At 49.1% G+C, this 11,934-nt stretch overlaps 1 protein-coding gene across 1 annotated transcript in view; it reads right to left on the bottom strand.

Annotated features, from left to right (window-relative positions):
• The window catches only part of MRPS18A (mitochondrial ribosomal protein S18A), a 49,646-nt gene extending 38,127 nt beyond the window's left edge, over positions 1 to 11,519 (bottom strand). Inside the window, exons 1-2 of the mRNA XM_082251810.1 lie at positions 11,376 to 11,519; positions 9,360 to 9,391 (exon numbers count right to left, since the gene is read on the bottom strand). Coding sequence (XP_082107936.1) covers positions 9,360 to 9,391; positions 11,376 to 11,493 — 150 coding nt within the window. The 5' untranslated portion in view covers positions 11,494 to 11,519. The remainder of the gene's footprint in view (positions 1 to 9,359; positions 9,392 to 11,375) is intronic.
• Positions 11,520 to 11,934: the final 415 nt, after the last annotated feature.

Raw genomic sequence — 11,934 nt, forward strand, 5'->3', positions numbered from 1 at the left:
ACAGTATATTTACTGCGGCAGTCAGCCCCGGCCAGGCAGAGTGACGTAGGTCTACGTCGCTAGCCTGTCACCGGATTTTGAGCCAATAGCGGGCGGGCGCCCGCCTCGGCTCGTTCACAGAGGAGTCCGGGCGTGTGACCGGCGGACCCGATGTCCGCCGGTCACACTACGATCGTCGGTAGAGCGGGAGAAAGGTGGGCGGCTAATGTAAACAAGCCGCCTGTCATTCTCCCCTGTGTAAAAATGGAGATCAGACGGTTCTACTATGTAGGACCGTTGATCTCTGTTTTTACACTAGTAGCCATGTCCCATCACAGTTAGAAGCACGCCCCTAGGACACACTTAACCCCTCCCTCTCCAATACAGTTAACCCCTTCCCTGCCAGTGTAATTTTTACAGCAACAGTGCATATGTATAGCACTGATTACTGCAGTAATGTCACTGGTAACCCCAAAATTGTCAAAAATGTCAGTCAAGGGTCCGATCTGTCCGCCGCAATGTCGCAGTACCGCAAAAAAAAAAAAAAAAAAAAAAAAAAAAAAAAAAAAATCGCAGATCGCCGCCATTACGCGTAAAAAAAAAAAACACCAAAAATGACAAAAATCTTTACCTTTGTTAGTAAACGCAATAACTTTTGCGCAAACTAATCAAAATACGCTTTTTGCGATTTTTTTTACCAAACATATGTAGCATAAAACAAATTGGCCGAAAATGTTAAAAAATTTTGATTTTTACATTTTTTGGGGGGGGGAATTTCATATAAAAAAATGTGAAAAATATTGTTATTTTTTGCAAAATTGACGCTCTTTTTTTGTTTATAGAGCATGATCAAAAAAAAAAATCGCACAGGTGATCAAATACCACCAAAAGAAAGCTCTGTTTGTGGGGAAAAAAAAGGACGTCAAATTAGTTTAGGTACAGCGTCGCACGACCGCGCAATTGTCCGTTAAAGTCACGCAGTGCCGAATCGCAAAATACCCCCTGGTCAGGAAGGGGGTAAAATCTTCCGGGCCTTAAGTGGTTAAAGCGGAGTTCCACCCAAAAGTGGAACTTCCGCTTTAGGTAGTCCTGACCCCCTGACATGCCACATTTGGCATGTCATTTTTTTGGGGGGGGAGCGGGTACCTAGTTTTGACAGGTACCCTCTCCCACTTCCGCTCGGAGAGCCGCGGCACCCTGAACGGAAGTTCTCCTCTCCCCCTCCCTCCCAGCAATCTTCTGGGACATGTCAGAGGTCCCAGAAGATTGCCGGCCAATCAAGACGCGCAGCGCGACTCGCGCATGCGCAGTGGGTACCCGGCTGTGAAGCCGCAAACTGTCACAGCCGGGTGCCCACAGCAGTGATGCCGGCGCCGCCGAGACCAGAGGGAAGAGGATCGAGGCTTCGGGCGGCCGCATCGCTGGACCGTTGGACAGGTGAGTGAAAAGGCTGGAACTCCGCTTTAAGCCAATTATGGCTATGTGTGATTGTATTTTAACAATTTTGTAATAAAGGGAAGATTTTTTTTATGAATTTATCTTTCGTTGGTTTGTTTGCCAGAAAAATCCCATAGAAGGAAAAAAAAAAAAAAAAAAACACCAAACTATGTAAACAGGGATGGTGGCGACTTTTTTCCAGAACGGATTAGAACGGAGATACAGAACAACACAAACAAACCAGATTTACTTTAGGATGCTCATAGATTTTGTCCACTGGCGCCTGAAATACACATTATGTGGTCGTACCGACCCAATGAGTAAAACACTCAGCTCGTAAAAGTCTAAATCAAGCTTGCTGGCCATCTGGCCTCAATATTTTGTCCCTTGGTGACTAACATAAGCCACGGCTGTGGCATTGTCCGATTGAATGCACACTGCTCAACCCTGAAGACGATCCGTCCAATGATCCAGACACAGTGCTCATATTGAAGAAGTATGCCGATCAGGACCATCAACAAAGTCACACCTACATACTTCTCCTGGTTAGGTGACATAAAGGGGGGATTAAAGGCAGAAGGTTTGTTTTTTTTTTTTATCTTAACCACTTTAGCCTGAGGGGATTTGGCTGCTCAATGACCAGGCCCTATTTTGCGATTCGGCACTGCGTGATTTTAACGGACAATTGCACGGTCGTGCGACGCTGTACCCAAACGAAATTGACGTCCTTTTCTTCCCACAAACAGAGCTTTCTTTTGGTGGTATTTGATCACCTGTACGATCTTTATTTTTTTGTGCTATAAACAAAAAAAAAAAAAAAGAGCGACAATTTTGAAAAAATTATATTTTTCACATTTTTTTTATATGAAATTCTCAAAAAACAAAAAAAATGTAAAAATCGGATTTTTGTAAGATCTTACCGTAAAATCCTTTTCTCTTAGCTCATTGACAGACGTAGTCTTCTTGATTCACAAGAAATGGGTTATGTTGTCTCCGCAGGAGTAGGACTAGGCAGAAAAGAAAAAACGTTCTGGCTCCACCCTAGGGGCAGTCCCAGAGGGTATATCCTCCCTCTCTCTGCTACAAGGAATCAGTTCTGTTATAAAGCAGCAACAGAGAATTTAACCCAACCCAACTCAATGATAGAGGGGCGGGTACTACGTCTGTCAATGAGCTAAGAGAAAAGGATTTTACGGTAAGATCTTACAAAAATCCGATTTTCTCTGTCGCTCATTGACAGATGTAGTCTTCTTGATTCACAAGAAATGGGACATTCAGAAGCAGTGCCACAAATGAGGGGTGGGATTGACAGAAATCAAAATCCAATCTAGAAGGCCCAACCGGAGCCAACCAGAAGTATCAAAGGACTCATCGAGTAAACAGATGAGACCTACCCCACAAATCCTCGAGGTAGACCAACAGTCTCCTCAAACAGCGGCCTGCAGGAACCTTGCGGCCAGAAGAGGCATCCGACGATGCCATCACATAAACCTTATACAATCTTGTAAAGGTATGAACCGACGACTAAACAGTCGCCTTGAAAACCTGAACCACTGACGCCTGATGGCGGAAGGTCCAGGAAACTCTAAGCGCCCGAGTAGAATGCGCCTTAACAGGGAACGGGGGATCCCGACCCTTAGATAAAATAAGCCTATACCACCGTCTGTCTGATCCATCTAAAGATGGTCGCAGCAGAACAGGCAACCCCTTCTTAGGGCCATCCGTGATCACAAACAGTGAATCCGTCTTACAAATTGAATCCGTAGTATTCAAATATATCCTGATCGCCCGAACTACATCCAAGGAATGCCATGCAAATTCTCGAGGATGATTGGGCTAAGGACATAGGAAGGACAATACACTGTCCTAATTCAATGAAACTTTGAAACCACCTTAGGAAGGAAGGATGGATTCGGATGAAGAACAACCTTATCCCTATGAACCACCAGATCTGGGGAACAACAGGATAATGCAGCCAGTTCTGACACCCTGCGTGCAGAAGTGATAGCCACCAAGAAGGCCACCTTCTGGGATAAAGTAAGCAAGGGAATCTCCCTGATATCTTCAAAGGGAGGTGTCTGAAGAACCGACAGCACCAAATTAAGATCCCAGGATGGTAACGGCGCGTGCACTGGCGGAGCCAGGTGTCGCACCCCCTGGATGAAATTCCGCACCAAGGAATGAGTAGCCAAAGGCTTCTGAAAGAAGATAGCAAATGCTGAAACCAGACCCTTGATAACACTCAAGGCCAGCTTCTGCTCAACTCCCTGTTGCAGAAAAGCCAATATTCGGGCTACCGAATAAAGATGTAGATGGAACCCAAGGGATTCACACCACACAATATAAGACTTCCATGTACGATGATAATCTTTATGGAAGTCGCTTTCCTTGTTTTAACTAGAGTAGGAATAACTGAAGCTGACAATCCCTTGTCCTTCAGCACCTGGGTCTCAATAACCAGGCCGTTTAAAACCAGCGATCGTAAAGCAGGATGGAAGATCGGTCCCTGAGACAGTAGATCCTCCCTGAGAGGAAGTCTCCACGGGACGTCCGCCACCAGTCTGACCAAGTCGGCGTATCAAGCTCGACGAGGCCAGTCCGGAGCTACCAGGATTACTGGAATTCCTTCCTCCTCCATCCTGCGAAGAAGTCTTGGCAGTAACCCAAAAGGAGGGAAGGCATACATTAGCTGGTATTGCCCCCACAGGGTGACCAGTGCGTCTGCGGTCTCTGCTAGAGGATCGCGGGAGCGAGCCACGAATCTCTGTACTATCCTGTTGAATCGTGATGCCAACAGATCCACATCCGGGGTGCCCCAACGTAGGCACAACTGGTAGAAAACTTCTGGATGGAGGGACCATTCCCCCTGATCCGGAGTCTGACGGCTGAGATAATCTGCCTGCCAATTTTCCACCCCCGGAATGAACACCGCAGAGATAGCTGGAACAAATCGTTCCGCCCAGCGAAGAATGCAAGCCACTTCTTTGGCCGCTCGGACACACTTGGTGCCCCCCTGGTGATTGACATAAGCCACGGCCGTGGTGTTGTCCAACTGGATCCGAACCAGGCTGCCCTGGAGCTGCTCGGTCCAGTGAATCAGACAAAGTCTGATCGCTCTCAGTTCCAACACATTTATCGGTAACCTGGATTCTTCCGGGGACCAAAGTACCTGAACGGATAACAGACCGAGAATTCCTCCCCATCCGGATAGGCTGGCATCCGTGGTCACTATCGTCCAATATATTGGCAGAAATTACTTTCCCTGGCTGAGCATCGGAGACCGAAGCCACCAGACCAGAGACTCTCTGGTCTGTTTGCTCAATCGGATCCGATAGTCCAGAGATTCCGGATTCCGATTCCATCTGAGAAGAATCTCTTGCTGAAGAATTCGGGTATGGGACTGGGCAAATGGGACTGCTTCGAAGGAAGCCACCATCAACCCCAGAACCCTCATGCAAGTCCGAAGGGAAGACCAGCTGTTGGATAGTAACAACTGGACTGCTGATTGAATCTTCCGGAGTTTCCTTACCGGAAGGAAAACTCTTGTCCTGACTGTGTCTAGAATTAGACCCAGATATTCGAGCCTCTGGGTGGGAACCAGAAATGACTTTTGCTGGTTCACCAGCCACCCGAATTCCTGTAAAGAAATCATAGTAATTTCTATGTTTTGTAGCAAGGTCTGAGGAGACTCTGCATGAAGCAGGAGATCGTCTAGGTAACCTAGAATCGATATGCCTCTTTGGCGCAGTAGTGCCAACATTGGGGCCAACACTTTCGTGAAGACCCGCGGAGCCGTGGCGAGACCGAAAGGTAACGCCACAAACTGATAGTGGTTCTCTCCTACGGAAAAACTTAGAAAATCGCTGATGTCCTGCGAAAATGGGAATGTGAAGATAGGCGTCCTTGATGTCTATGGACGCTAGGACATCCCATGAATACAGGAAGGCTGCTACTGTGCGAATGGATTCCATCTTGAATTTTCTTATGTTGAGAAAAGGAATTGAGTGCCCTTAAGTCGAGAATTGGACGCACTTTGCCCTCTTTCCTGGGTATTGTAAATAGGTTTGAATAAAACCCCTGAAAACGTTCTGTCCAAGGAACGTGGACTACCACTCCTTGTTGTAGTAAATCCGTGACTGCTCTCCGCAGATCTTCTAAACGATCCGGGGATAGTCGGATATTGGAAGGGAAGAATCGCGCGGTGGGAGAGATCGAAACTCGATCTTGTACCCTGACCTTATGACTTCGCAAACCCACTTGTCCGGGATTCTGGAAAGCCATGGATCCGGGAACCGGCGAAGACGTCCCCCCACCCCAGTTATGGGTGGGGGCGCACCTTTAGGCTTTGGACGATTTATCTTCAGGTCTGGAGGGGGCGGGCTTTTGCTTGCCCGACCAACGTCCCCTGAAGCCTCCTGAAGGAGCTTTGGAGGACTTAATTTTTTCACCCGCGGGACGAAAAAACTTTTTGTGAGCAGAGAAAGAAGGCCCTCGTCTTTGACGAGTTCCTTTACCTTTAACATTTTGCGGTAAAAAGGTGCTCTTTCCTCCCGTGAGATCCTTAATGATCTCATCTAAGTTGGCTCCAAATAGACGCCCCTAAAAAGGGGATATTAGCCAATGCTTTTTTGGAACCTTGGTCGGCTAACCAACCTTTTAGTCACAGTGTACGCCTGAGAACCACTGCTGAAACTGATGCTCGCGCCAATAATGGAGTGGCGTCTAACGCCGCATCACACACAAACTGTAACCCCTGTATCATTTGTTCCAACAAATCTGATACCGCCTGAGGGACTTCTTCTAAGTCCCGGCGCAACCACTTGGTCCATTCAGTTACAGTCTTCGAAACCAGACCAATAGCAATTATTGGTCTGAAAGCTGATCCAATCAAGGAAAACATGGTGCGAGACATAGCTTCTATCTTGCGATCCACTGGATCTTTAAAAGACGGAGCGTCTTCTAAAGGAATAATCTAGCAATTGGTGAATCCACCACAGGTGGTTCTGTCCATTTCTTAATGAGGGTTTCCTCAAACGGATAACGCCTGTTAATGCGTTTAGAAATAGCAGAAGTGCGTTTTGGCAGACTCCATTCTTCTTTGATTGGATTGCCAAAACATTTGGGCAATGGAAAAACCTTCGCTACTTTGATGCGTTTTTTAGTCCCAAAGGGGATTTCAGTTTCAGCTATTTCTGACGGAATACCCTGTAATCTTAAGGTTTCTTGAACAGATACAATGAGTGCGTTTACCAACGCTTCTTCTCGGGCTATGGCTGATGCCGAAACATCCTCCTCACTGTCTGAAGAGACAGTACCCGAGACACCAATCCCAGATGAAGTACCTGCAACTGCAGAAATAGGCTCAGATTCTGAATCCGAAGTTTCAGATAATAAGGGGTTAGGCGGGGGTCGCTTTCTTGCGCCCTGTCCCTGACAAGCCACTTCCACCCGGGACACAAAAGTTTCCATAATAGCTGACAATGATTCAACCGTCAGTGGGGTGCTGGAGGATCCTGCAGACACCTCGAGGGGATCCGGTGGAGATACATGAGTGGCAGGGTCCATGTTAATTCAGGACACCTCTGCCAGAAAAAACAAAAAACTTTTTTTTTTTTTTTTTTTTTAAATAAAAAATACCTCTTTTTTTTTTTTATGTGTATCCCCCTAGCGCAATAGCGCCCCTCAGAGTACCTGCTTCTCGATCCCCACAGAGAGAGAGAGGGACCCTCAAGGCTCACCACCCGATGCAGAGAAGTTTCCAACCAACTGCAGTCAGCGTCTGTCTTTTACAGACTGGAAAGAGCTGTGTTCGTTTTCCCGGGTAGAAGGACGTGGCTCCGCCCCCTGTGTACGCCTTCCGGCGTTCCCAGCTCTCCACGAGGTAGCTGGGCTCATCAAACATGGCCGCCCCCATACAGGAGACAATAGACTCCAAAAACATGGCGGCCGGCGTGACCTGAGGACATTCATGCACCCGGTCTACGGCAAAATGGCGGTGGACTGCCGAAATCGTTTTTCCCAGCACATCCACCTGCATATCTGCTAAATGGCGGTTTATCGATCTGCAGGAGGTACACTACAATTAAGGTAGGATTATACCTCCTATGTCTGCTGTAATACTACAGTCTGCTGGGTAGAGTGTTAGCTCTCAAACCAAGTCCACTTCCCACCAAACACATGCTGTATTTACAAGGGGGACTTTTAGTGTCAGACAGATACTGACCATGTATGGAGGGGCCCATAATTCATACTGCCTCATAACGAGGAAAAAAGGGAACGTTTACTCACCATACCGAACCGACAGGCACCCTCTCTTCACAATACCCTCTCCACCGGGGTGGGGGGTTGTGGACCACTCCGGACGCCTCGACTCTCAGGTTCCTGGCGTCCAAGCGAGACTTTTAACTCGCAAGGTCAGTCCCTCCAATGGGACTCCGTCGCGGCCGACCCAGCGCGGAGCTCTGGTCTGCACGCGCTCGTAGGCAGAAAACGGGGTGACCACTGGATCTCAACATCCAGCCCGTCGCCCGGCCCCGCATACTTACTTGAATGTGTCACGGCCGACCAAGCGCAATGCAATGGTCTGCGCGCGCTCGTAGGCCGGCTGGGGTGACCACTAGTGTCGCCCAGTCCGGCGTATTTGCTTGAAGATCTCACAGGAAAAAAACACTGGAGAAAAACTACCTAAAAAATATTTTTTCTAAAAAAAAAATCTTGCCAGGACCAGAGATCCCAGCAAGGAACTTAGGTCCTTACTCCTGACTAGACAGAAAAAAACTGATGCCTTGTAGCAGAGAGAGGGAGGATATACCCTCAGGGACTGCCCCTAGGGTGGAGCCAGAACGTTTTTTCTTTTCTGCCTAGTCCTACTCCTGCGGAGACAACATAACCCAGTTCTTGTGAATCAAGAAGACTACGTCTGTCAATGAGCGACAGAGAAAATCAAATTTTTTTAACATTTTAAGCCAATTTGTTTTCTGCTACATATTTTTGATAAAAAAATAAATAAAAAAAAAAAAAAAATCGCAATAAGCGTATTTTGATTGGTTTGCTCAAACGTTATTGCGTTTACTAACAAAGGGAAAGATTTGTCATTTTTATTGTTTTTTTTTTTTTTTTTACTAGTAATGGCGGCGATCTGCGATTTTTTTTGCGGGACAGCGACATTGCGGCGGACAGATCGGACAATATGCACTGTTACTGTAATAATGACACTGTCTGGGAAGGGGCTAACTGTACTGGTGATCAAGGGGTTAAATGTGCCCGTAGGGGCGTGATTCTAACTGTGGGGGGGCGTGGTTTGTGAAGTAATCACAGAGACATACGATCCTACATAGCAGGATCACATAACCTCTGTGATTACTTCAGGGAGAATGACAGACGGTTGTGTTTATATCATCCGTCTGTCCTTCTCTCTCTGCTGCGGGAGATCGCGAGTGGCCGGCGGCCATCGGAGCCGCCAGTCAAACGAGCTGGCTCCCCAGCTAACGAGCGGGGGCAGGAGCGCGCCGGCTGGAGTCTCATGAAAAGCCACGGGTCCCATACTAACGATTGGGACCCAGAACTCCAGATTTTGGATCACCTGATGGTGGAAGGTTATGGTAGTAGCAAGAAATATACAGCTAAATTAAAAAAAAAAAAAAAAAAAATTTTTTTTTCAACTACTTTGGGCCAGGTTTTCCTTTGATAATGAATAAAAAAAAAAAAAATCAGGATCTATTACAATTTACTACCAAATGAAAGCCCAAATTGGCCTAAAAAAGAAACCAAAGTATAATTCACCTGGATACACAAAGTGGTTGCGATGATATCTACAGTTTTACTAACACATGTCAAAGTTTCAAAATTGTGCTTAGGCATTTAAATTGGTTTTACCCCTAGGCACAAAGGGGTTAAGTGGCATTTACAAAGACGATGGAGAAGACATAGAATTCAGTACTCACCACCGTCATCTTCCCTTCCTTCTTCTCCACCACTAGAGACAAACAAATACTGTCTGAGTGATACAAACATACAAAATCCCATAGAATTATACAGGGAGGGGGGGGGGGGGGGACACTGACAGAAGAGCAAACGGTCTCAAGGCACACCTCAACCAATAAAAAAAATAAATACATCAAACAATCCTACACACGTCCTCCATGGCCGACCAATCACTGCACATCTCTGGGGTGGTACAAAGCCTCTGTGGCAGAATTTAATGTTATCTCTTAAAATAATCATTGTATCCAGAGATCACCCTGAGGTTCCATGAGCTGCAGATGCGATTATTTCAGGAGCCCAATCCCCCCCCCCCCCCCCCGAGATCTCAGATTTATTTTCCCCAAAGGTTCCCCCAAAGTAAAACAAGGTTGAGAAACCCTGGGTTGAATCCTCCAGTGGAGGAAGATGGGATTGAGTGGGGGGGGGGGGGGTTAAGTTATGAGGCTGGCCACCAATGTTTTTGGGGGGTTAAATGGTCAGTGACTACCAATGATGATGGGGGGGGGGGGTGTTGACATGTCAAAAACAACCAATGTTTTTAAGTCTTTTAAGTTTATCCTTCACAACTAGTCACTGCAATGACAGCAACCCAAATCTCCCCCCCCCCCCCCAACCAATGACAGCAACTCACCTAACCCCCCCCCCCCAACCAATGACAGCAACTCACCTAACCCCCCCCCCCCCAACCAATGACAGCAACTCACCTAACCCCCCAACCAATGACAGCAACTCACCTAACCCCCCCCCCCAACCAATGACAGCAACTCACCTAACCCCCCCCCCCCCCCCCAACCAATGACAGCAACTCACCTAACCCCCCCCCCCAACCAATGACAGCAACCCACCTAACCGCCCCAACCAATGACACCAACCCACCTACACCCCCCCCCCCCCAACCAATGACAGCAACTCACCTAACCCCCCAACCAATGACAGCAACTCACCTAACCCCCCCCCCCAACCAATGACAGCAACTCACCTAACCCCCCAACCAATGACAGCAACTCACCTAACCCCCCCCCCCCAACCAATGACAGCAACTCACCTAACCCCCCCCCCCCCAACCAATGACAGCAACTCACCTAACCCCCCCCCCCCCCAACCAATGACAGCAACTCACCTAACCCCCCCCCCCCCCAACCAATGACAGCAACCCACCTAACCGCCCCAACCAATGACACCAACCCACCTACACCCCCCCCCCCCAACCAATGACAGCAACCCACCTAACCGCCCCAACCAATGACAGCAACCCACCTAACCGCCCCAACCAATGACAGCAACCCACCTAACCGCCCCAACCAATGACACCAACCCACCTACACCCCCTCCCCCCAACCAATGACAGCAACCCACCTAACCCCGTAACCAATGACAATGACCCACCTAACCTCCCCCCCCCAATGACTCCAACCCACCTACACCCCCTCCCCCCAACCAATGACACTACCCCTCTAAACCAATGACACCAACCCACCTAGCAAAGAGCACCGACCCAACTACCCTCCACAACCAATGAGAACAACTACCCACCTAACCCCCCAGGACAATCAACCCACCCCAACCAACGGAACCGGCCCACCTACCCCCGGACCAATGGAACCGCCCCCCCTACCCCCCGACCAACTAAACTGACCAAGGGAACCGGCCCACCTACCCCCAACCAACGGAACCGGCCCACCTACCCCCGGACCAACAGAACCGGCCCCCCTACCCCCGGACCAACGGAACCGGCCCCCCTACCCCCCGACCAACAGAACCGGCCCCCCGACCAACGGAACTGAACAAGGGAACTGGCCCGCCTACCCCCAACCAACGGAACCGGCCCACCTACCCCCGGACCAACTAAACTGACCAAGGGAACCGGCCCACCTACCCTCCCCCCCCCCCTTCTATGGAAACCCCAGACTGACACCCCCCACCCCTATGGACACCCTCTCACGTCCTGGTGATCAGCCCGGGCTCCCCTCACTCACATTCCCGCAGGCCTCGGCTCGGTACCGCCGCTGGTCTCCATCCCTCCCGGCTCAGCAGCCCCAGCCCGACCCGGAGGAGCCGACTGACAGGAGACAGCAGCAAGCAGGGGGCCGCCATCTTCTCCGGAGAACGTCACTTCCGCTTCCGGCGTCCTTCTCCAAGGAGACCAACCACCCTGCGTGGTGTTCCGCTTCCGCCTGTTTCCGCCGGCGCCATGTTGGTTGTGGGCAGTGGAGCTGAGAGGGAAGAGTGGGGTGATTGGAGTGGAGGAAGGAGTGTCTTTTCATATCAGTGACATGTCAGGGTTTATTCTGCCCCTTTGTTGTAGCTTTCCTACAACAAGGGGGCAGAATAAATCCTGACATGTCACTGAAGGCTGCCAGTCCTATGTAATGGCCACTACTGACTTCACTGGCTGCATGCTTGCTGACATTTAGTGAAGTTTAAAAGTATTGAATCGTGGGCTCTTGGCAGTATGAGGGCAGCGAAAAGACCACCCTCCCCTCCCCCCTTCCCTCTACCCACCAACACCCGAAATGCAGGTGGGATAATAGAGGG

Source organism: Pelophylax lessonae, assembly GCF_965119305.1.
Source record: "Pelophylax lessonae genome assembly, chromosome: 3".
Lineage (NCBI taxonomy): Eukaryota > Metazoa > Chordata > Amphibia > Anura > Ranidae > Pelophylax > Pelophylax lessonae.